General features: G+C 38.9%; 1 protein-coding gene across 2 annotated transcripts in view; it reads right to left on the bottom strand.

Moving 5' to 3' along the window:
- Positions 1 to 11,378: 11,378 nt before the first annotated feature.
- LANCL1 (LanC like glutathione S-transferase 1) overlaps positions 11,379 to 26,637 on the bottom strand; it is a 44,049-nt gene continuing 28,790 nt past the window's right edge. For both annotated transcript variants that reach the window (XM_019938988.3, XM_019938987.3), the window contains exons 5-10: positions 21,486 to 21,621; positions 20,791 to 20,937; positions 18,332 to 18,514; positions 16,245 to 16,421; positions 15,084 to 15,156; positions 11,379 to 14,472 (exon numbers count right to left, since the gene is read on the bottom strand). In XM_019938988.3, coding sequence (XP_019794547.1) covers positions 14,396 to 14,472; positions 15,084 to 15,156; positions 16,245 to 16,421; positions 18,332 to 18,514; positions 20,791 to 20,937; positions 21,486 to 21,621 — 793 coding nt within the window. In that variant the 3' untranslated portion in view covers positions 11,379 to 14,395. The remainder of the gene's footprint in view (positions 14,473 to 15,083; positions 15,157 to 16,244; positions 16,422 to 18,331; positions 18,515 to 20,790; positions 20,938 to 21,485; positions 21,622 to 26,637) is intronic.

Raw genomic sequence — 26,637 nt, 5'->3', positions numbered from 1 at the left:
CCCTATATTACTCTGCTTTATTCTCTTAATACAGCTGCATGGTGGCTTAGACTTTAGAGTTTTGCAAAGAGTTTGGTTACTAGGCTAGTTTGGTATATACTAGGCTAGCTTAATATTTAATTGTCCTTTAAAATTGCACTATGTTGTGTAAGGGGTACAAAAAGGGGCAAAGCTGTCTTTTACTATTCTGGGATAGTAGTTACCAGTAAGAGGAAAAAGTAGAAGACTTTGTTCTAGGGAATGTATAGAAATCCTGACAACCCTCCTCTGACCTTCAAAGTACTAAAATCAGTACTTTGTACACCTCCACCCCCAATCAATCTGCCACTAGCTGTGTGTCCTTGAGTTGCTTAACCTCTTTGGGACTGACTGTTCACACATTTGCAAAAGGAAATGTTCAAAAATCTCTAAGGATTTTGAAAGTGCTAACATGCTATGAGTGTATATGTAAAAGTATCTTTAAAGATTAAAGGTTTTGTATAGTGAATTGTTACTGTATAAAAATCTTTCCCAAATTAGTCCTTTCCAAGTCTGCTGTTAGGTGACTAATCAATATCATCAACTCCATTTTACAGAAGTGGGGGTTATTTTTCTAATAATTTAATTGAAATGTTTATTGAGCACCTGTGCTAGGTACAGAAGCTTATCCAGGTTTGTTGGAACTGGATCTTCTATGATTTGGGGGACCCACTTTACAAAAAGGCAATTATAAATACAAACTTAGGTGCAAAAGTGAATATTTATTTAGAGTGAGAAAAGAAATCATAACAAGTTACTGAAGCTTAGAGATTTAAGCCCCTTTCTTCTGAGCTCTCTATAGGCAATTTACCAGAATTGCTTACATAGAAATGCTTCTGAATGAAACCTGGCTTTCCCCCTGACCTAGGTCGGACATTCAACAGCTCCCAGCAACTCTTAGTGCTCAATGGGGCCTGTGCCAGTGAGCAACTCTGAAGTTTAATCTTCATGAAGCTTCAAAGTAGATCTGCCTCTAGTTCTTTAGGGAATCAAGAAACAAAGGGTAGAGTTCCCAGCCTCAAGATAATTGCAGTGGGTTGTAGCCATCAGACTTTCCAAGAAAAGAGCTATCTAGTGTTATTGATGTAACTGGATCAGTTCCACAGGCCAGCGAGAGGATGCAAATCATGGCAGTCATTTATTTTGTTTAAAAATTTGATTTTGAAATAAATTTAGACTCATAGGAAAATTGTAAAAATAGTATGCAGAGCCCCCCATATAGTCTTCATCCACCTCACCTTAATATTGAACCTTACAATATACAATTATTGACCCCGGAAATTAACGCTCTTACAATACTATTAACTAAAGTACAGACTTTCCTTAAAATTTACCTGTTTTTCACCAGATTTTCACCGCTAGTCTATTTCTGTTTTAGGATGCAGTTCAGGATCCCACACATTTACTTGTCCTGTCCCTTTAGTCTCTTCCTATTTGTGACAGTCCTTCAGTCTCTCCCTTACTTTCATGACCTTGACACTTTTGAAGAGTACTGCTCAGGTATTTTGTAGAATGTTCTCAATGTGTGTTGTCTGATGTTTTCTCATAATAAGATTGAGGTTTTATATATATATATTTTTGGCAAGAATACTACAAAAGTGATGTGCTCCTGGGTCATCCTCCAATACAGGCATACCTCATTTTATTGTGCTTTCGCTTTATTGTGATTTGCAGAGAGCGAATTTTTTACAAATTGAAGGTTTGTGGCAACCCTGCATCAAGCAAGTCTATTGGTGCCATTTTTCCAACAGCATCTGCTCACTTCTATTGGTAATCCTCACAGTATTTCACACTTTTAAGTTTTACTATTATCATTGTTACGGTGATCTGTGGTCAGTGAACTTGGATGTTACTACTGTGACTTGCTGAAGGCTCAGATGGCGGTTAGCATTTTTCAGCAATACAGTGTTTTTTAATTAAGGTACGTACATTGTTTTTTTAGACCCAATGCTACTGCACTTAATAGACTCGAGTATGGTGTAAACATAATTTTTATATGTACCGGAAAACCAAAAAAGTCGTGCGATTTGCTTGTGATATTCACCTTATTGCAGTGGCCTGGAACCAAACCCAAAATATCTCCGAATATCTCCGAATATTGTTTCAGCATGTGGCCCTTAGGAGCTGCGGCTCCTGTGTCATGTCAACATTCCTCAACCTTTTTTCAAGCATTTCTTTGCTTCGTGGCACCAAAAGACGTTCCAGGCTCCTCTTGTATTTCCCCTCCCCCGACCCTGGAATCAATCACTTCCACAAGAAGCCCAATATCAGGTGTTTTTGATTAGTATGTTCTTCTTTTTGTTCTTAAAGTCCTGGGTCTTGGATAGGCTGTTTCCTAAAGCAGCGCACATATATGCATTATCAGTCACTAAGAGTGGGCCTATGTATTCCTTTTCTAAGCTGTGATTGTGAAAGAACCTGGAATGTGACTTCTGACCACACTATCTAAAGCCAGGTGTGCTAGCCTCCACAGGGACTTCCTCACAAGACTCTTAAGGCAGTTACTAAAAATAATAGGTCACCCTTTACATTTTCCTTCCCTCATCTCCCATGTCCAGCTGGCTGCCACCCATCATTCTCACAAGTCCATCCCTTCTGCTCAACCTCACTGCTGCTTCTTGGGTCCTAGTCCTTCCCTGGGGCTTCCCTGGGAGCCTCCTAATGATCCTACTGCCTCCAGCCTTTCCTTCCTACCACTCATCTTCCATGTGGAGCATAAAGCGTCTTTCCATTGGCAAATCCAGCCTTTTCTTTCACTATACTGAAGATAAAAGAGGATGGTTTTTCTGAAACTTTCACTGGTGATATGGCCCCCTAATACTGATGGCAGTGGTTTTCAAACTAGTGTACATCAGAATCAGCTGGAGGGCTTGTTAAACTACAGATTGATAGGTTCCACCCCCTAGATTTCAGAGTTAGTCGGCCTGTGATGGGGTCCGACAATGTGCACTTCCAGCAGATTCCCAGGTGATGCTGGTGATGCCAGTTCAGATAACCACTGGCCGACAAGGTAATATCCAAGCTGCGTAACAGGAAACCCAAGACCCTTTCACAGTTACATCCTTGGACTTACCTCCCACCTTACCCTTTCCTTAAACATGCCATTCCTTTTCACATCTTTGCATGGCCCCTGAAGATCTGAATCCCCCTGCCTGGTCTGCCCATGCTTCCTTGTCTTCCATAATTCTCCACATTTTGCCACAACTATCCTGGCTTCCCTTTCTGCAGTTGTCCTTATTCCTCCAGCCTCAGAAGGACTGTCTCTCTTCTGCAGTCTGATGGTACTTGATAATATTTACTGTGAGAATTACAACTTAGTGTTGGATTTGGTTGTTTACTCATTTTTTTTGTGGTACGCGGGCCTCTCACTGCTATGGCCTCTCCCGTTGCGGAGCACAGGCTCCAGACGGGCAGGCTCAGCGGCCATGGCTCATGGGCCCAGCCACTCCATGGCATGTGGGATCTTCCTGGACCGGGGCACGAACCCGTGTCCCCTGCATCGGCAGGCGGACTCTCACACTGCGCCACCAGGGAAGCCCTGTTTACTCATTTGATTCTCCCAGTAGTTTATGAGTTCTCTAAAGGCAGGACAGTGCCAAAGTCAGCTCTTACTCTCTAGCACTCAGCTCTCACAGCATTAGCATAGACTAGGCACTGAATAAATGTTGTTGAATGAAACACAACCTTTTCAAGGATGGTATTATGCTGTTTACAATAAAGAAGGTGATAAAGAGTTTATAAGAACACTTCAAGATTTATTACTGCTACATTACAGGAGAAAAGGGTATTGTAAATAAGAGAGTACCCTAAGATATAGAATTAGCTAAATGACTTAGGCTCTCATCAGTTCTTTAAAACAGGTAATGAGAATCAGTCTAGGCTGGGCTACATGGCACGGAGTGAAACAGAGATTTGGCAATTCTTCTGTGATCAGGATGGGTAATTTAGCCTTCATATCTGACCAGGCTGTTAATTAGCTAAGAAATTGCCAATCCCGCTTTGCGTCCTGTTTTTGCTTAGTCCTCTTAACTGCATCATAACCCATCTACTTAACTATAGAAACAGAGTTCTTAACCAACCCTTGGTGGTCGTTAAATAGATTTGGTGGTCTAAAAACATGGATGGAAAACAATCACATATTAATTTTCACTGAGTTCTAGCTGAAATTAAGCATTTCCCTCCGTTGTTAATGTAGGCAACAAACACAGTTGTGCTTGCACTACCTGAGGCTTTATCATTGATAGAAATCACCCATATTTTTATATTACATGATAGCAGTTATTTCTATTCATCAGTGCTTTAATATTACATTAGTTTTTAGATGAATCACCAGATTTTGCTATTAGATGTCCTAATAAAGAAGCACATGTACTACACCCTATTTAAAATGACTTTGTTATCTGTATGTCAATGTAGTTGATTTCCTTTGTAATCCTACATATCAAAATATTATTTACATATTTAAAACAAAAACCTTGTGTATTTTATTTTATATATTTAAAATGTTATTCTGAGAAGGAATCCATAGCTTTCAAGAGACTGTGCAAGGTGTCCATGACACCAGAAAGGTTAATGCCCCCGTTGTAGAAGGTAAGGTTAGGATTGAATTCTGTTGACATTTACTTTGCAGCATCAATTTGGTAGGAGAATTTTTAAAAAGCAGCAAAAAAAATTCAAGTACACTCTGGTTGCTCACGTTTCCATTCAAGGACTTCATAAAAGAATAGAACGGTTAATGAGTTGTAGCGGAACGTTTTCTTCTATTAGTGTGTACAAACTGCAAGTGAAACATTCTTTGATTTCTTGGGCCACATGCTCACAGTGCAGTAACAGATTAATTTCTAATATGTCTCATCTCATTATAGACCTGTGTAATCGTCTCTTTCAATTTAAATTGAGCTTCAGGGAAGATTAAATGCTTAGGTATTTATTCCAGTTTGTATAAATTTTCTGGACCCATACAAATTAAACTTCCTCTGTCTAAATGACCCTCATCATTCTAATTTAACTAGATAGAGCTTATTTCCTTTTGACAGAGCTTGTCATGTTGAATCTTATCCATGGAGATGAACGGCATGTCAAATAGGTAATAAGTATTCCAGATGTTGCCTTGTCACTTTCCAGCAAAGTTATTAACAAGAGTCAGTTGCTTCCTGCCTTTCTTTATCCTCTAATATTGCTGAGAATATAAACTTCCTTTCTCCCCATTAAGATATGGTAATTTAAAAGTATAGTAACTGGGCTTCTGCAGAGGAAGTTGATTTTTATAAAATTACCTATCTGTTGTGCATGGTACATCAGGGACTCTTAGGGCAATTTGAGGCTTGGTGGGACTGTGGGTGGGAGAGAGTAAAGGGGGTTATGAAGAAAATCGTGACAGAGCTCTGAGTTTGACTCTGTGTGTGTGTGTGTGTGTGTGTGTGTGTGTGTGTGTGTGTGTGTATGCGTATTGGAGGGGACTGAGCATCAAGAAATCCATTTCATTTACTTTTGGCTGAGAATAAGCCAATAAAATAGGAATAGCTACCATAACATCCAGTGGATTAGAATGGACCTGTCCTAGTTAAAGTGAGGCAGGATGCCTGAAGGACTCTTACTCCACCTTGTACCTAATACCTCTGCCCTGTCCCTGTGGCAGCCCTGACAGACATCTAAGTAATGACCACCACAGAAGTCCTTCCGTAGGATTTCATGTATCTGCCCTCAAGGCACTGAAAGGAAGGTGTGGTTAGAGTGTGGAGAGAAGAACACTGGAGGCTGGAAGGGGATAGGAGCCTGGAAAGAGAGTCAGAGGCCAGAAGATAGAAGGCCTGATTCCCAGCCACAATGCTAGATAGAGATAGGCCTTCTAAGGCTCACTAGAAAGGTCTAACTTTCTTAGGTATAAGCAAGTTAGACATTCAGAGCTAAGAAAAGCCTAGTAATACAAATGATAATTATAATAATTTTTTAGTGTCATGGCTTCATCAGTCTCTTTTGGGTTTGATGAATTTTAAGTGAATTTTCCTTCAATTAAAAAAATACAATACTTCTGGCTCCCTTTTCCCGTGCCCTCTCTCCTTTTAAGTAAAATCACGGAAGGACCTTTGTATTTCTTAAAGTATAAGAGTATGGCTTAATATTACTCTCAAGAAAGAAGAGTGATCCAGGTAACTAGTGAAGTGAAATAAAGTCTGATCTTCAGAGTCTCAACCAGCATCATAACCCACATTTATATAATCTTAAATATACAGGCTTGCACTCTCTTCATGTCTCACGATTTTGGCTCTGGTTAACAATAACTTAATATCCAATTTAAACTGCTTTGAACTTTGAAGTGCAAGAAATTTACCATTAAGGCCATGTTTGTTTTAAAGTTAATACTTGCAGCATTTCCAAGATGCCTGAAATACTGTGTAGATTTTTTGACGTAGACACCATTTCCTCAAATGTCAAGAAAAAAATTCTGGCTGCAAGTATTTTCTCCCACCCATCATCTCCATTAATTTTTTAAGTTCATTAACAGTTGAAATTATTAAACTGAGCTCTACTGACATCTGCTGGACAAAATCTTGTTTCTCATTATATTATCAACTCATTAATACTCAGGTTTTACTAACTAGACTGTTACTATTAAATCAGTCTAGCAAAGCTGTACTAAACCAAACAGAAAACGGAACTAAGTTAAACATAAGATCATTAATCAGAATGTAATAAATCTAAGAAAAGGCTTCTAAGTCCATTTCTTTCGCTGGTCGAGCCATATTCAGTTTGGTAAACACGTACTTTCTGAGTGCCCTCTATGTGTCACCCTCTTTATATGCACAGTGGGTTGAGTACTTGGACAGGGCCCTTTGCAAGGAGTGGAGGGTCTGGTGGGGGAAGACATGTATCTAAACAGGTTATTTCAGAAAGTGTTCTATCCAGAGTGCTTCCTCTTTCAGCAGCAAGACAATCATGGGGTTTGTTTGTTCCAAGAACATCTTTGTGGAGGGGATCAACCAGAGCAGTATCATTTTGCCCATTAGGTAATAACACAGTACCTTGGGCCTAGGTATTTTTCATGGGCCTACAGATAGGTGTGTGTGTTCTAAAATACAAGAAAACAGAAAACTGAAACCACTAAATTTTAAATTAAATGTCTACAGTATAATGTTAACCTCATTATTTTTAAATTTAATTTTTCTCAAACTTGACTGTGATCAGAATCACCTGGGGTTGTTAAAGCAGATTGCTTTCTATATCAGCATATCTGACTTAAGTTGGTCTTTGTTGGGTCCTAGAATTTGCATTTCTAACAAGTTCCAGGTTATGCTAATTAACATTGCTGGGCCAGAGACTGCACTTTGGAAACCAACAGTCTGAGAATGTTAATTCACACTTTTTGACTTGAGCACCCTGGTAGTTAGTAACATCATTAACTGAATTAGGAAACTCAGCAGAAGGTCAACTTGAAGAAATGACAGGTAGAAAGATGATAAATTTGGCTTTTTCAAGGAAACGGAAGAAAAGACCATCAAAGCCAGAACTACAGAGGTTCTTTTAACATATTTCAATAATGTGTGAATGAAACTAATTTTTAACTGGGCAGGTGAGAACTGGTGAAAGATAAAACATGCTGTCCATTCACTGAAATAAGTGGTAGAAAATGCATTGGTTATGTGAGTCATCTAATCTTGGATCAATTCCTGGTATAGAACATGCAGGGAATACGATTATGTGAACAAGAGTATCTGACCAGACTCACCTGTATAAGCCTTTCAGTTTAGGAGTTGAGAACTAATGGGTTTTTCCTGTTTCTAATGATGTTTCTAAGCTTCCTGGTTGAGCCCTGTTCTTATGCACGGAAGTATCCCTGTATAGATGACCTCTGTGGCACTACAGACCCACATCACTTCATGAAATTCTCATTTAGGAAACATGGCAAATGACAGATGATGGCAAGTAAGGGTAGATGACGCCTCTGGTGTACATTTACTACTCAGAACACGCTAAGAAAAAAAAATGGAGAAAGGAGTGTGATTGATCTGCTTTTCTATTCAAACACCTTTAACAGTTGGCTGGCTAATCATGGCTCCTTCTAAATTCTAAACAAGGGCAGAAGGGTCTAATTTTCCTCATACAAGCATTGATTCCAGATGACTCAAATTAATTATTTAGTCTAGATTATCTTCCACATGATTCTCATATTACCAGAAGGTTATGACTCTTTGGATTGAAAGATTCCAAATCCTTGGCAATTTTTCCATTAAAATTATAAACACATATTTGTTCCAAGTCCATTTCTTTCACTTGCTACAGTCACTATCACAGAAAACTGATCACCTCAAGACTGTACTCCTTGCCTTGACATTATTTGGAATCGTGTCACATCAGAAATCAGACTCCAATCATTCCAGCTCTTTCATGCTCTTGCTATTAGTGCATGTGCTCTTTGATCACAAACGTCAATTCTCTCAACTCGTCAGCCAACTCCTGAATTTCCTTCCTTCTTCTGTACTGAGTCGGGATTCCATGGTGCATTGTCTAGTCCCGTGGTACTCAAAGGCTCTGTGGCCAGCAGCATGGGCATCGTCTGGGAGCTTGTTAAAAATGCAGACTCCTAGGTCCCATCACACTGGCATTTTAGAATCATTTTAACAAGATTCCCAATGATCTGTATGCATAGATGGTGGTGAAGCCCTGACCGCAATGTTTCTTTATACAAGTTTACGTGACTCTCACACACTATCTTCCCCCTTTGATTACTCACTAAAAGCCAGTCCTGATGAGGTTCCGAATCGCATTGCAATCACTTGTTTATATCTATCGCCTGATTTCAACAGTCTTTTGTTTGAGTCTTTGGCTGAAAGCATGCATCACCTTATCTTCCTAATCCTAGCTAAATGAGGTACCTATCATATTCTAGCAGTACAATTAACATTGTTTGGATTAAAGTTCTTCAAGTTAATTGCTACGTCATGAACCATTTACGAAGATGCGATGTATCACAGATGGATGAACTATCTCTTCAAAAATATTTGCATTTTTACAGGATTCCTAAAGGAAATGGATTTAACCTAAATCATTAACTAACCTAATGCTGGGAGTTTTTGAGAAGTCGTTCAACTAAGCGCAAGCAATTTTGGGGGCAAGTGACTTTTCGTTCTCAGATTTCCCTCCGCCTTGCTCGTCACCAAGGTGGTCCACATGAAAGAACTCTTGAGTGCTTCTGCACTGCCTGAGTGGCTTTTAAGTGCCTTCTCTCTGAAGGAGTACTGAACTCCAGTATCTACAAATACAGCCAGAAAACATGGGTCACAGGAGAGACTTGGATGTACTTGAAATTTGTGGAACAATGGCAAGACTAGCTGGAGAGTTAACTGGGGAGTTAACAGGAATATTAGAAAACATTTCCTTGTAATTGCTTGTCTCTTTACCTGTCTTCTTCACCAGACTCTGAGCTGTCAGAGTGGGGATGTATATCTTATGCACACAGAATCCCCTGCCAGGCGTCTCGCATGCAACATACACATTCATTGAATTTGGGGGATAAAATGGTTCTAAAGCATTGCTCATGGCATTATTAAATAAAATGACATGTCTGCAGCATATAAACAGTGCCAGCACTTCGGATTATAATACCAGCAAGGGGGTGATGTTAATTCCTGAATGCCATATCCTCAGAGAACAATCAATATTAACCATCAACTTTCACCGTGAGCCATATCAGGGTTTTTCCGGTTACAAATACCTTTCTCAATATCCCAGCTCCATTAGAGAAGAGAAATTAGGTAACTGTGACACTACTTTATAAACTGATTTATCAAGAGTCCTGCCTTTCCCTGCACAATGACTAAGTGCCTTACAGAACGTTAGCTGCAGATGTAACGTCACCATGGTTGTAATTTGCATGTGGATGAAGAGTTAACATAATGTAGAAATGTGAAATTAAACTGGTTGGCTATCAGCAGCAGTCCTGCTACCATCCATTCATCTGTCCTTGTGATTTCACCTCTTGGCTGACTGTGTTTGCTGCTTGCTTTCATTGCTCACAGAACTGTCAAGTCAGTCCCAGAGGATGCGCTAGCACACGGCTTCTAGAAAATAGTGTTTGGAAAGCTTACATAATGGGACCAATGAAGCCAACATGCTCTCCACTGTAAAAAAGCCCAGTGTTCTCTTGCCTCGTTAATTGACCCTCAGCTTCAGAAGTAAGAGGGCGAATTTGAATGGGAAACACAATGCGAAAGCAAATTATCAGGGGACTGACTTGTAGATTTTTCTCACTTTAAGTGATGCTTATAAGAGTAGAGAATACATGAGGCTTTATAATGACACTGAATCCACAGTGGGAACTGTCTTGGGAAAGAAGAAATGACACAACAATTATTATTCTATTCAGAGAGTATGAGAAGCAGGGAGGCAAAGGCCTTTTCTAATGCAAAGTTTAGGAAAAAATAAACTACTATAGGTAAGTCGCAGGAGATGAACTACTTCTTCAAGTTTTGTTTGCTCATGAGGTTACAACTGTGGTGCAACTTAAAGTGCTTGTCATTATTTTTCTTCTGGTAGAAGATGAGCCGGGGAATGGTAAACCTGAGAACAGAGCTAGCTGTCCTTACCAATTGAAATGTCATCTTGTGGAGAGTTAGGGAGAATGCTCCAAGCATCACTCTGGGGTTTCTGGGTGGCCTCTACAAAGCACTGTCCTCTCCACACCCCCTTGCCCACATCTAAAGATGTGATGCCATCATCTATACCTTTACTCAAAGGAGCAAAATAAAATTAACTGTGCATTTATCCTTAGTGTTGTGAGTCATTCAAACCATTGACAAGGGGAATGAAAGGCATTTTAATCATATGTACCAGGGGACAAAATGTAATATGGGGATGGAAACAAGTATTTTATAATTTGGCAAATTTTGGTGTGCTAAGTGACACTGAATAGCTGTGTCATGAAAAGAAGAAGTAGTACAGTCATGCCAGGGGATTCAGCAGAACTCCTTTCCAACATCTGCACATACACTTTATAATTATGTCCCATTTAATCTCCCCCTCTAGTCAAAGTTCCTTTCAGAACTGGTCAGCAGGGAAATCGATTTCTAGAATGAGACCTTTAGTTACTAACCTCAGAGTGGATTCTCATATGTATGAGCTGGTTGATATACTGCTTTGCTTGAAGCCTAGTAGATTCTTCCTAATTCTATAATGATCAGATTTTTAAATATTTTCCTCTAATAAATTTTTACCTTCATGAAGTACTTCAAATCTTGTTTGACCCAACAAAGAAGAAAAAGTCAGGGACAAACCCTAGGGAATGAGCGCATAAAGAAAAAGCCATTGAAGAAATATATTTCTTAAGTTTAAACCAAAGCAAACAAGAAGCACGTGACAATATATGGTCCTAATAAAATTTTATTGAGAAGCAGTTAAGTCAAATCCTTTACGGAACACAGAAATACATACAATTCCAGCCCTTTCCAATAAATGGCAATATAACATTGGCGTAGGATCCCTGAATATCCTACTTTGTTTTGTACCTGTAGGAGAGAAACAGTTCTTCTACAGCTTAACAATACAGAAGTGGGGTGCTCTGACCTATTTAGGGGGAGCAGCGGTGAAGTCAGAATTGAGTATGGATAACAAAGGATTATAGATGAGTTCAAGTAGCCAAAGGAGTAGATGAATTAATGTTTACTCTTCACGTTTTGTATTTCAAACTCAGTCAAGAGAAGGCAGGGCATTATAAGATTAGACACCAATTAACCTGAGGACTTATGAGCAAAGTATACCTCTCAAGTTATGCGGGGAAGTTGTAATAAGACAGAAAACGGCCGCTTTTACCTAAAACTCTACCTACCGTGAAGGCTTTTGATGCCAAATAATTGGAAGTGACATCAAAGATGAAAGAGGGTCAAACGACTCTAAGGATTAAAGACTGACTTCTTGATGGGACCAATAGGATTGACGTAAATAACTGATCGTGACGTTCATAGAAACACACGACAGGATAAATGAATACTGCTTGACAAGGTTTTAAGGTTTCACTACCTAGTCTTTACATGGAGATAAAAGATATTTCTGAGTTTTCTGGGAAGCAATTTTGCACAGTTTTTCATCTTGTTCTGTTTTCTAACAAAAAGAAAAATATCTGAGGGAAAAATGATGTAACAGAAATAGAGCTGAAATGATGCCTCTTCCTTTCAAAACTAAGAAACTAGTGTAAAAATTTCAGTTTCTACCATGGTGTTAGGGTATTAGTCTGAGTTTTATAGCCTTTGCCTGAGTTTAAAATCCTATCAAACGTTCTGAGCTCTTAAACATAAATAAAACAAACAATGGCACAAATATAAAATCCTGCCAGTTTAATAACTTACAAAGCTAAAGTAAACAATGAAAACTGACTTGTGTTTGCATTGATAAATTTGTTAAGGGATGGCAGGAGCTAAACAGCGATCCCAATAGGAATAAGAATCTTATTCAAAACGTTCTTCTCCCTGCCTTGATGTCTTCCTGGGGTTAAATTAAGATGTTTGCTGAAGCACTGTGATCAGTCTCCTCTGGTTAAGAGAAAGTGTTTTGTTCTTTTTCCCTTGGTTAGTAACTATAGTAGCTAAAAGTGCAGGTACAGTACAGTAAGACATTTAAACCAAACGGGGTCTATTCTTTCAAGCTGGACACCCATCCAAAGGCAGGTTAGCTTTCCTGTGGATGCTGACACTGTTCATGTGAAATGTTCACGAGAAAGGCACAGCTTGCACACAGCTTGCCAGCAACACTTCAAAATCTGAGAGGCACAAGGTTGTCCCTGACTAGCATGAGTCACAGAGGAATAAGCTAATCCTGGGAACTGAGCAGTGGGCTGTGTTTTAGATCCTACTGTCAGTAGCCTTTAAAGGGTCAGGCAATTGCCAATAATATTAGCTATTTTGGTGCTAAATGGAAAAGAATAGGGGATTGCTATCCACAGGAACCAACATATACTCAGTGGGGATTTGGTTCAAAGTTCCAATAAAAAGAGCATGTTTTTGTGACCGAGAAAGCTGTGAAATAGGCACATTAAAAATTCTTAGAGCCTGTTTTCTTAAAAGCGGCAAAATGTTTCAAAATCAGTCAAAATACATAGAAAAGACAAAACAAGCCTGGGAAAGTCAGCAATGGAAGGAGGAGGAATGGGAGCTGATGAGTCAAAACACTTGTACAGAATTTGAAGCACCAGGGATTCCTCACCTACCTTATCAGTACCCGATCCTGAGGGCTCAGAAATGGATGAGTGTTAAAGCCTAGGCTATGCAAAGGGACAAAAGCCATTTGTTCTAAGAATAATCACTGGATAATACCTTCTCAGGAACCAGCATTTCTATGGAAAGCTTAGCGATTTTGCAATATAGCAGCCCTCCCCCCCTTTTTAAACAAGTAGAATGCTCTACTATTTAGTGAAAAGATCAACATCTAGATAGATAGGAAGGAAAACATCTTATGGCTTGTACCAAGCAGCCAACGCTTTATAAAGCATAGTCATTGCAAAGTAAGTAAAACACAAATCAGAATTTAGAAGGTCAGTCAGAAAGGGTGGACTCAAATCCTAGGTCATAATATATTTACACACAGAAATCTCATTTCCCGATCTTACACTAATCCCAAAGAAGAAACAAATATACATAAGTAGTTCCAAAACATACTAGCTTATTTGGAGAAAACAAACTTTTTGTTAGCTTATCTTGAAATAACTTTCAAATCAGAATTTTCATACAATGACCATCACATTTCAGAAGTTTTCGATAAAGATGTTGGATTATAGAGCCTGGATGCTCTACTAACAAGAAGAGGCAAATTTGAAAGTATGTTTATCTCTAGTTTAAATGAGCATTGTGAATTTGAAAAAGGGTGTTTAGGTCCCTAGCCCAGTTGGCAACTCTTGCAATTTTTGCCCTGGAAGCATATAGTTATATTTTTGTCCCCTTTCATTATCAACCACTTAGAGAAAAGCAAAGTCATAAAACTGTCATAAAAAAAAATACTAAAGGGAAGAGGTGGAGGTCAATATCCAGCGATAAGCATGTATTTATCTACATTTAGTTGTTTTAAACATTTTTAGAACTGTAACAGACGGTTATATTCATAAGCTTTAGTAAGAATACGACTGCCTCCAAGTTCTGAAATATATGCATATATGCCCTCAAAATACTGTACATATATCACCTGTCCTCCCTTTAGGATAAACTGAAGTTAATTTAGATTTCCCTGGATATTTTAAAATAAAAGTAAATAATAAAAAAGGAACTGAATTAAAGACATATTCTGAAAAAAAAAAATCAACTAAATCAAGTACACAGTTTGACTCTATTGTTGCTTTAGCCCAGGTATGATATACAGAAAGGCTCATGCAGTGAGTTGCACTGGGGGGACTTTCCTCTTACAGTTCAAATGCAGGAAACCTGGCTTTCTTGGGCACTAGGAGGTCAGCCAAGAAATAAATTGTTCCAGCCATTCCTGAAGGAAAAGAAAGAGGCACAAGTTATTACACCAAATGATGAATGTATTATAGACTGGCTTCATTTTGCAGCATAAACGACATTATGATATTAACTTAAATGATTTAAATGAAGTGGGCACCTGTTTATATATGTTGCAGCTTGTTAGACAAGATCACGAGTGAGAGGCTCAGCCTCTTTACCCAGGTGGAAGACAGGAGGGAAAGCGGAGCCAGACAAGTTCAAGGCATGGCCCTGCCAGTTACCATATGTGAGCTCCTTCACCGTGGCCCCATTTACCTGTCTGAGCCTCAGGAACCTCATCTGTGACATGAGGAATAATGTATATTTTTGCTGCGATGATTTATGATAAAACATCTGCAAAATGCCCAGCATGTGCCTGGCTCCATAAACAGTAGTCACCATAATAACTACTACTATTGGGTCCATGGTGGTCCATAAAAAAACTGATTTTTAATACTGAGTTATTGTATTAGGAAATAAAGAAGCAGTTTAAGAAATAACTATGAAATTAATTTGTTGACAAAACTCAAATTAAGATACATTAATTACTAAGCAGAGAAGCAGATGCTGATATTATAAGGCAAGTAAGTAACGTGTGAAAAATACCTTCAAAGAGGGAGAAGGGGGTGTCTGGTGTTCTGCATCCGTGTTCTCCATAATCTAAGCACCATTCAGCGAACTGAAAATGAGACCAAGTTAAATTACTGAAGTGATTTCTTCTAGAGACCCCTAAAAGTTGACAGAGATTGTCTCTAACATTTACTCTGAAAAGTCAAAAACTATCTTCAAGGCAGAGAAAGGGGCTGATGCAGAGAAATGGACGGTCTAAAAGAGAGTACGAATGAAGCATGGGAGGAATTTAATGAGCTGTCTGAGCCATCTCCAAGGTTATCAGAGAAGAAAGAGAGGAACAAAACCGCCTTACATCTCCCAGCACTCTTCCAACCCCACCACAAATGCTGCTGAGTAGATTTATGTCCTTTAAAAAAAAAAAAAAAAGCTAATTCAACTGAATAGCTTTTTAAATTTTTATTTTTTGATTAAAAATTTTTTTCTTCCACAGCAAAACATTTAATGACACATGGGTAGTCCAAAGTTCTAAATAACTAACTAAGGCAGTCCTGTTTATAGAACTGCCCCACCAATGCCCTCTTCTCTCATTTTCTTTTCTTTTCCTTTTTAAAAAATTTTTATTGGAGTATGGTTGCTTTACAATGTCGTGTTAGCCTCCACTGCACAACAAAATGAATCAGCCACACACATACAGATATCCCCTCCCTTTTGGACTTCCCTCCCATTTAGGTTACCACAGTGCATTAGGTAGAGTTCCCTGTGCTATACAGCATGTTCCCATCAGTTGTCTATTTTATACATAGTATCAATAATGTATATGTGTCAATTCCAGTCTCCCAATTCCTCCCACCCCCCCTTCCCCCCTTGGTACCCATTTGTTCTCTACGTCTGTGTCTCTATTTCTGCCTTGCAAATACGATCGTCTGTACCATTTTTCTAGATTCCACATATATGCGTTATTATATGATATTTGCTTTTCTCTTTCTGACTTACTTCACTCTGTATGACACTCTCTAGGTCCATCCACATCTCTACAAATGACCAACTGAATAGCTTTTGAAGGTTTTTCTTAAACTGTGTTTGTTCTATAGACTTATGGTGTAAAAACATAAATGAATTAAATCAGATTAACTAGAGACACTTCTACAGCCTCCTGTGCAAAGGTGCGTTCTGTTCAGCGGTTCTGACTCCTACCTTACAGGCCCTGTACAGGTACTTCATGTCCTGCGTGAGGTTGTACAGCGACAGGAAGGCGTAGGCATTCCCTGCAGCGCCGTGGCACAGCCCGTACCCCTTCTTCAGCAAGCCATACTGCCAGATCACATCAGCACACTGATAGGCATCATTGAGATACCGTTCCTCTTTGAACACCTGCAGAGTCAAGGGACATAGTTTTATTACAAGGGATAGAAAAGAAACCTCCACTGACCTTCCTTCCTGATAGGAGAGAAAGGGAGACAGGGTAAGGGAGGAGACAGGGAGGTGCCTCGGCAAGGAAGGGTAGGAATACAGAGACAGAGAGATGTGTTTTATCAGTGGGGACAAATTACAAGAATTCACTAGGTTTTTTTTTTGTTTTTAAATACATAACTGGGCATGACCTTGTCTGCATGGTGTAAGTTTTATATGTATGTATGTTTGCGTGTGCGGGTGTTATTGGTGAAGTAGCCTTATTTACTTGCAACTTGCTGTTATCGTTAGTCAATTTCCAAAGAATAAACACTGTCTTTTCTCTAACAATGATACCCTTCACTACTAGAAAGTTTCTTTATACACTGGAGAAGAAACTGTTTATCAAATTGATTACAAAAACTGATTTGATTATAAAACACTATACTTTTCAGAAAAATAGATACGTCTTAACAATCTATTGTGGCCTCCTATATCTTGATCAAAGGTTTAAAAATATTATTATTATTATTATTATTATTACTTTTGGTCACACTGCATGGCTTGTGGCATCTTAGTTCCCTGACCAGGGATGGAACCTGTGCCCCCTAGAGTGGAAGGATGGAGTCCCAACCACTGGACCGCTTGGGAATTCCTGACATTTTTAATATCTCATTGCAGCAGAGAAGTAGAATAAGACAGTTTAAAAGTTTGTGCATTATATTTAGCTTCCTGAAGGCAAAATCTGATATACTAAACGCTTACGTAGGCCATGAGATGCCAGTCCCTATTTAGAGTCTACAGGTTTGTAATTTGTAGAACGGGCACCAATGAACATAGATATCTTGGTTTACTTCCATTTTTTCCCCCTCAAAGAAAAACCTTTTCTTCTTCGATTATGGCTCTGTCATAGCATGCTTTTTAGAAGTGATACTTGAATTTTTAAAATTATGGTAAAATACAGATATAAAAGTTACCATCTTAACCATTTAAAGTGGACCATTCAGTGGTATTAATTACATTCCCAATGTTGTATAACCATCACCATTATCTATTGCCAAAATTTTTTCAACATTCCAAACAGAAACTTCGTACCCATTAAGCAATAATTCTCACCCTCCCAGCCCCTAGTAACTTTTATTCTACTCTCTATGAATTTGCCTGTTCTAGATACCTCGTGTTAACCATCACATCATATAAGTGGAATCCTACAGTATTTGTCCTTTTGGATATGGCTTACTTCGCTTGGCATAATGTTTACAAGGTTCATGCATGTTGTAGTATGGATCAGAAGTTAATTCTTTTTTATGGCTAAATAATATTCCATTGTATGTATCCACCATATTTTGTCCATCCATTCATCTGTTGATGGACACTTGGATTGTTTCTACTTTCTGGCTACTGTGAATAATGCTGCTGTGGAACACTGCTGTACAAGTATCTGTTTGAAACCTTGTTTCTACTTCTTTTGGGTATATATACCTAGGAGTGGAACTGCTGGATCATATGTTAATTGTGTTTCATTTTTTGAGGAACCGCCAAACTGCTTTCTACAGTAGCTTTACCATTTTACATCCCACCAGCAATGCCCAAGGAGATTCTTTCTATTTTTAATTGAGCTCCTGGGATATTTATCTTGGCTCTGCCACTGATGCTAATCTTGGCTCCTCTACCTGTCCGTGAAGCAGTCCCCTGTTCTATGAAATAATGCGTGCTGTGGTACAGATGGATACTGTGAAAATGAATTATAATCTATACAGCAAAGTGATTTTAGGTCCAACAAATGGTTTGTCTATATATTGTTCAAGAATTATACGGAAAACTAATTTAAATTATAGAATTTTATATTATGTTTTCCAATTTATTTCTAAAAACGAGAAAATTCACGGTACCTTATAGGCCTGAATGAGCATGTAGATTACCCCGGGAGAACCGTGGCACCAGTGGACTAGCAGATCCCGAGTATCGTCCACACAAGGAGGGTAATTGCCGGAAGGGAATTTCAGCTGGCAGACATAGTCTACACTGGGCTTGACCAAACTATGTAACTTCCCATGGCTCACTTGAAGGCTGGGCTAAAAACAAGAAAGGGAATTATCAGTTCTGCGGAAACAAACAGACCTTCCTAAGGCTCAGGGATGAGTTTTAAATAAGAAGGAAAACATGACCAAAATGAACTGGAAGTCATTAAGAGGTTCTGGATTCCATCCAATTTTTTTACCTATTGGTCCAAACTAAAATTAGGCTATCAGTTAATACTTGGAGCCTTATGTACGTATTATTTTTCGATATTTATTGTTATCTATATACATATGAATAATTTTCCAAAGCCAATGCTTAAGAATGTGAGTGTATGAGAAGTTTCCTAAGGTTCTGATACCTTAAATACACTTTAAAGACCACAAAGAGATGCATTAGACAAACCAGGCACAACTTGCATCTAGAGAAGTGATAGGTGATATTTCCAATAGGAGAGGATGCTAACAAGTTGGGAGACCTGGGATCTAGATCCCGCATTGGTGTGACTCTAGATTAAGCCTTTCTGCAAAAGATCTGGGACTGATACCTATGAAGGATTATTTTGATACAACAATGTATGGATTTATAGGACTCGTTGCCATATGGCATATGAGCCTTCATTTTGATACAATTTTTAGTTTCTCCTTTTGGTCCTGGTCTTAATTCAATGCACCTCACACTTCTTTAAACAACAAACTCAGTCTTGTCTTTGCCAGGCAGGGGGCGAGCACCTGAGATGAGAGGGAGGCAGTGCTGTGAAGCACAGGCAGAGGCGGCAGGGAACGAGGAGATACCGACCATAAGGCGCTCACAGATACCGAACACGCAACGAAGTTCTTTAGGGCACATTTAGATTTCACTTTACCCAAAGAATATTGTTCAAGCTCAGTTTAAAACTCTAGAGTTGAATGACTGGATTCTCCTCAAACTTGCAGAAGTTATCCAAAATGGCCTAAAAATAATGTTTTATGTTGATACATAGGCACCTACCAGAATGTACTTTTAGGATTAAAAATTAAATCATTTCAAATAGATAATTATGTGCAAATGGAAAATTCAATACTTGGGTTTCCAGGTTTCTTACTACAACCAACACATGGAGGCAGAGGGTAAGACACCTGATGATCTGCTTCAAAGAAAGGTCATGAGGCCATCCAGTCATTAACATGTGTGATTCTAATTCACCTTGAAACTTCAAGGTTTTTCTTCTTTCCCCAAAACTTTCAAGAATCTATATTTACTTCTGGAAATAGAGAGCCAACAAGGGAGTGTGCCAGAAAAGTAAAGGAATTTAAGTCTGAATTGTCAAAACCCCTAATTATAAAACTCTGAATTGAGAAGTGCAGAATAAATACAAGAGCTGGTCTCCTACTGCCACTAACATTCAGTGACTCTGCATTGAAAAGCAATAATAACCCTGTTTTTCAGCTTTGTTGTCCTTGTTTAGTTATAGGGAGAGGATAGGTCTGATGTTGATTTTGCATTATTATAGCCAGCTACTCAACCAGCTACTGGTATTTATATCCAACCACTCTTGTGGAACATATCAATGAAACACTTTTCTTTATGCCACATTGTACTTTGGGAAGTTGAGGGGGGCACCTTTACCATCATTAAAAATTCAATATTCTTTTCCCATGAATTCTTATTCTTACACAAAGTGCCGATTTCTCCTTAAGGAGAGTTAAACAAGCCCCTGGAAATGATGCTCTCATGAGAAGCCCTCTTCTGACCTCCCTTTCCGGGTTATGCTTGATGCAGTAAACTCTATTTGCCCTTAGTCTACTTGGCTTTGGCTGATGTCCCCCAATAGTTTTAGATCCGAAGAACCGTTGAGCATGGCATATTCAGCTATTTTTCAGGTAAGTTACACAAAATCCACCGAAAAGGCTCCTTAGTTTTGCTCTCTAACTGAGCTTTAGGCAGCATATCCTCCTTTGTTTTCTACTGATTTTGTTCTTACTCCTGAAATTTGTTTCAATGGGTTGTGCCTTATAGTGTGGATAATACTAATTCAAGGCATCTGCTGAGAGAAGAGCAGAGCAGAAGGCACTTCATCTAAAAGAATAGGTCAAAACACTTTAGTCTGCACAAGCGGCGTGAGGTGGGGCAAGTGTGCTCACCTACAAATCAATCATCTCAAAGCACACTGGCTTTTATGTTTACACACTTTAAATGCACTTTCACAAGCACTGTCCCTGTTTACCTAGGCCAGGTGATTACCAGGAGAGTGATGCAGTGGTTGGCAGAATGAAAAAATAGAGCTGAAGCACCTGTCTTCTCACCCTAGATAGTACAGTCACATTCTAGCTCCATCATCATCCCCTCTTACCTGCATCAGGTAGTAATAAATTCCTGCCAGGCCATGAGCGGCCCCCACGTAATATTCTTGGTACCATTCATACAACAGTGGAGTCCTTCCTGTGAAGTTTCTCTTTCTAGCTAGGTCTTCTCCAGAGGTTAAGACTGTTTCACAAATCTGCAGGGAGAAATTGACCAAAATAAGGAAAGAACGAGAATGGCGCCAAGGAACTTTTTGCTAAGAGGCACTGGAGAACATGGCAAATTCGACACCACCTGATGGACATGGACGGGCACAGTTTGCTTCTGTACTCAGAGAAGCACATGGGATTATTCTGCCTAAAAGAGGGAGAGTCTGGAAGATTTTGAACTCTTTCTACTACAGCTCACAAGAATTCACCTGTCAAAGGAAAGCAAAGCTCCTTCAGATACGAGAGGAACACCTGCACCTTGGAGGTGAAATCTGGCCCGTATTTTCCTCTGAATGGCCTCTAAACTCTCAAATGGAGCAGCTGGACTTCTTAGTCCAAGTCACTCTCTATACAGTTTCCAGCAGCACTCCAAGTGAAGCTGCTGGTTCTCTGATCATGCCTGACCTTCAGAGGTTAAGATACACCTTACCTTCCAGCTACCTGGGATGTGCCAACCAGGGAAACAAAACCAATAGTTTAGGCAGGTAGTAGGTGGGATCCTAAAAAGACTCCAAAAAGCACAAAAACGCAGTACCTGCTGAATATGGCTTTGAGGAATCTTTTCCACTCCAAAGTTCTTATTCACAAAGAGAAGAGCACAGATGTAGCCCATTCGTCCATAGAGCATTTCATTTGGAGCATGGGGATCAATCTTATTTAGGTGAATTAGCCTGGGAATAAAAATACATGCTTAAGATAATGTAAAAGGGACCAGGCAGAGATATATACTTAAAAAATGATATGTTTAAAACAACACACACAAATATATATATAGTTATATATATACACATATATGGAATTATTATATTATTTTAAACATATAATAATAAAATATATAAAATATTTAAATATACTTACATATTATAACCTATATATTGTTATACTTTAAATACTAAGAGGGCTGGGCCAGACCACAAAGGGTAATAATCAGGGTTCAAAGATGAACCATCAACTACATTTCTTTTCTTCAGCCCACAATGGAACTGACAAATAAGAAGTCCAAAGAATGAAGGAATACATGAGTGTGGCTGGGACCACCTGCAGCCTCCCTAGCCCCTCAAGGAGGCATGCTCTGAGACCAGCAGTTGCGGTCAGAGAAGCCAAGACCCACTGGCTATTATAACATTCAGTCTGAGGAAAGGACTAAGGCAACACTCAAAGGGCCTATTTCCATAAAATGAAATGCCTGCTGTACCCTAGTTATCCCCTTGCTTATTTCTTAAATATGTCATCTGGCCTAGCTGAAGTGTTTGTATAGCAGCCTGAGTTACCACAAACGGTAGCACATACCGACAGCACAAAGGGATCAGTCGGTCTCCCAGCTATTACTCCTTCTCTTTGGAAATAACCAGGATTACCAGTATCTTATATATTCCTAGAACTATTGTATGCACATATACGAATACATATACTTATTTATAAACATATTTCCCCAAGTGTTTTGTGGCTTTGTTATTTAACAATACATCTCGACAACCATTCCTCTGCATTACATACAGAGTGATCTCATTCTTTATCACAGTTGTACAGTATTCCACTGAATGAATGTATTATAATTTATTAGCTCCCTATTGATAGACTCAGTTAAACTTCTCAAAAAAAAAAAGTTGTTTTCGGTTCTGGTTCCAGGTCAGGTGGAGTAACTAAGCATATGCCAACCTGTCTCTCGCAGTCAGTATGTGTAGCTCCAAAACCTAGAGAGAATGTGTGAAGCTGCTACTGAGAACCCTGAAAACTAACCAGTAGCTGGCAGAATGGGGATGACCAGAATCTGAAGTACTGCCAAATCAGTGGTGAGTTTACCACATTTTCCCCCCTGGCCTGAACTCAGTGCCGCCTGAAACCTGGAAGTGGGCATCAAAGTGCTGACGGAGACAGTCCCGGCAAGAGCCCTTTAGGTTTTTTTTTTGCGGTACGCGGGCCTCTCACTGCTGTGGCCTCTCCCGTTGCGGAGCACAGGCTCCGGGCGCGCAGGCTCAGTGGCCATGGCTCACGGGCCCAGCCGCTCCGTGGCATGTGGGATCTTCCCGGACCGGGGCACGAACCCGTGTCCCCTGCATCGGCAGGCGGACTCTCAACCACTGCGCCGCCAGGGAAGCCCCAGCCCTTTAGTTTTATCTCCAGGAAGGGGAACTCTTAATATCAGAGAGAGTGGGTAAAACACCTCATTTTTCTTTATTTGCATTTTTCTGTTCTTTCACTCCCTAGGCCACAAGCAATCTCATGGTGGCAGCAGAAGCCAAGGCAACAGGAGCCAAAACTCTGAGGGAGGGACCTGTCCTCATTAACTGGAGGGGCTGTGGTCCCAGGGGTGAGGGGGTGAGGGAAGGCCCATTGCCTCACTTCTCCTTCTAGCCTCCCCATCACTTGACTCCCAAGATGCAGGCACATTCGTGGGAACTGTGTGCCTGAGTAGGATAACCAAAGCCTCAGATTTCTATCCAGAGAACCAACAAGGGAAGTACCAGGGAACCAGAAAGTAGGTGGAGCTCACAGAGGGATAAGAGCTCAGGGACGCAACTGTACTTGCAGTCTGAACTCTGAGAATGAACCTTTTTTTTTTTTTTGGTCGGGGGAGGCAGGAAATAGGGAAAATGTCCTTGCTATTCTACATTTTTCATCACATACATTTTTCATGAAATTTTGAAAGCATATCCCAATTATCCTTCAATTATTCTATAAATTCAATGTGAGACCATTTAAATTATTAAAACAATTTAATTTTTTGTGAAACTGGACAAAATGATATTGGTATACTATAAAAGTATGGGGGGTAGAGTCAGGGCATTTCTGGAAAAGAGTAGTAATGAAAGGACATTAGCCTTACCAAAAAAATGACCTTGTCACCGGGTAGTTTATGACACTAAACATGCTATTTAATTGCTATACTTTAAATTTCTCATCTATAAAATGAATGGTCCCTTCTGATTTAAAAATGTATTTTTAAAGTAGTTACGTATAAACGATGCCTGTGTATGTATATTATTTAACTTTATATACTAAGAATGGTTAATAAGCATTTGAAGTATCAAAAATCATATCCCTGGAGTGATTGGTTATATTTGAAGTATTCTAGCAAGGAGTCAACATTCAGAGAGACTTGGCACTTCAAATAACTTTATCAAAATTTACACCAGAGGATTTGATAATAAGTGTAGTAAGGAATGTTAGAAAATGGATCTCACTGGTGGAATGAGTGGTGAAGATGGGTGGGACATCTGGGAGATGGTACGGGCTCTAGCACCGTTTGATGAGTAAGATCTAAGAAGGGTCAAAGGATGATGTGGCTTTCTCTGAGCCACAAGAACAGGGCAGAGGACCAATTGTGTGTGTGTGTGTGTGTGTGTGTGTGTGTGTGTGTGTGTGTGTGTCTTCTTCCTAATGTTTGTACATTTGGTAGAGTTTGGTTAACTGCTTGTGCCTTCATTTACTCAGTGGTAAGGTGATAGCTGAGTAGCTGAGAGGGTATATAGCCCCTACCTCTAATCTCTGGAGGCAACCAATATCTACAAACAAGAAAACAAAAACCTAACAATTGCTACCACCAGGCTATACATCAGTAGGTAGAGAGTCCTAACTCTGAAAGGAAGGTACTTGTGAAAGAGAAAACAATCCTCCTCTCCCAACCCCTCCCTCCCCACTTCCACAAGCCTGTGGTGGGAGGGGAACACTTAGGCTTAAAAATGAAGAAGACATGTTTAAATAAGCAGAATGAGATGATTTTAGTGAGTAAAAAGGGCTTACAGTTATGAAACAATGACTGAGAAAAAGTTATGAAAGCATCCTTAAGGTAACTTACTCCCCAACAGGAAAGAGGGGTTTGAAAAAGCTTGGCTGGTTGCAGTTACTGACAAAGTTAAATTTGTCCATATTATATCTCAACAAATGGAGGCATCTCAATCAAATTGGTTAAATATGCAAATGTTGGCTCATGCATTTTTCTCTATTACAAACACAGGCATTTAACTCACAGTGGAACAGTGGTTATGTTAGGAATAGGGACACAGTGGTCAGAGGTTGCTTTCAATTTGCTTGTAATACCTTGATTGACTTTTTTTCCCCCCAGTGCCAACAGAGTTATCTGGGTGGTTATGGACCATTTTTTTCTACTTCAATACTACACACACACACACACACACACACACACACACACACACAAACAATACCCCTAATATTTTTAAATGACTTAATAACATTTATTAAGAAAAATTCTATTTTTTTCTCACACCAGAACTGGCAGCTCAGTAATGTTAAGAACTTAATAAAATCTGTTACTAGATACAGACTTAACTGTTGTAGTAAACAGAATGAACATCTCAGAGTTTTCATAAGAATTTATTATCGAGTTTTAATATAAATGTATCAAACTGTATAGAATTTAGAGATAGAAAAGCACTCTGGATTTTTGTAAAGGGTATTGAAAGAACTATTCAAAGAGGGAAATGACTATCAATTTTTTAAACAAACTCTGCTCTATGGGAGTTAATAAAAACAATTATTGCATATTGCATTAACTCCAATGATGTTCTCACCTAAATAAAATGTGTTTGAACCACTGAATTAGAAAACACCATTCCTTTATTTGCCAATGCTATGACCTGCATTACCACTAGGTGGCGATATATAACTAGCATACCAATTATTTTGCAACCAAACACATTTGCATCCGGGAAGTTGATAGCAGGTACCTTTCAAATACTCGAAAATAAAGTATTGTTCAGTGCATCTCATTATAATAATACTTAAGAAGGAAGTATTCCATTTTTTCTGTATTTAAATTCATTAAAACTCATTAGTTGCATGTATCTAACCCAATGTTCATAGTGCACTATTTACAATAGCCAAGACATGGAAGCAACCAAGCAACCTAAGAGTCCAGTGACAGATGAATGAATAAAGAAGATGTGGTATATATATACAATGGAATACTACTCAGCCATAAAGAAGAATGAAATAATGCCATTTGCAGCAACATGGCTGGACCTAGAGATTATTATTATAAATGAAGTAAGTCAGACAGAGAAGGACAAATATATGATATCACTTATATATGGAATTAAAAAAATGATAAAATGAACTTATTTACAAAACAGAAACAGTCTCACAGACAGAGAAAACAAACTTATGGTTACCAAAGGGGAAAGGGTGGGGGGAGGGATTAATTAGGAGTTTGGGATCAAAATATACACCCTACTACATATAAAATAGATAATCAACAAGGACCTACTAGGTAGCACAGGGAACTGAACTCAATATCTTATAATAACCTATAATAGAAAAGATTCTAAAAAAGAATATATATATTATATATATATAACTGAATCACTTTATTGTACACCTGAAACACAATATTGTAAATCAACCATATTTCAATAAACGTTAAAAACAAAGTCAGAAAGAGAAAGACAAAGGAAAAAAACTGTTGGTACGTTCCCTAAAAAAATAAAAAATAAAACTTATTAGTTGGATCTGACAATTACTAAAAGCAGGACTTTAAATCCATGTTTTACATGCTATATTCTTAAGATAAAATGAAGAAATGACAGCATTTATCAATCAAATGGTTATTTAATATGTTTTCAGAAACTCTCAAACCTGTATCATTGCAGCTTCATTTATTTGTTTTGCTATGTTGATATTAATAGCAACTGATCTTTAGAAGAGGCAAGTCACTGAGGGAAGAAAAA

This window comes from Tursiops truncatus, chromosome 7 (genome assembly GCF_011762595.2).
Source record: "Tursiops truncatus isolate mTurTru1 chromosome 7, mTurTru1.mat.Y, whole genome shotgun sequence".
Classification (NCBI taxonomy): domain Eukaryota; kingdom Metazoa; phylum Chordata; class Mammalia; order Artiodactyla; family Delphinidae; genus Tursiops; species Tursiops truncatus.
Note: the sequence above shows the minus strand (reverse complement) of the source record. Positions and strands in the feature narration are given on the sequence as shown.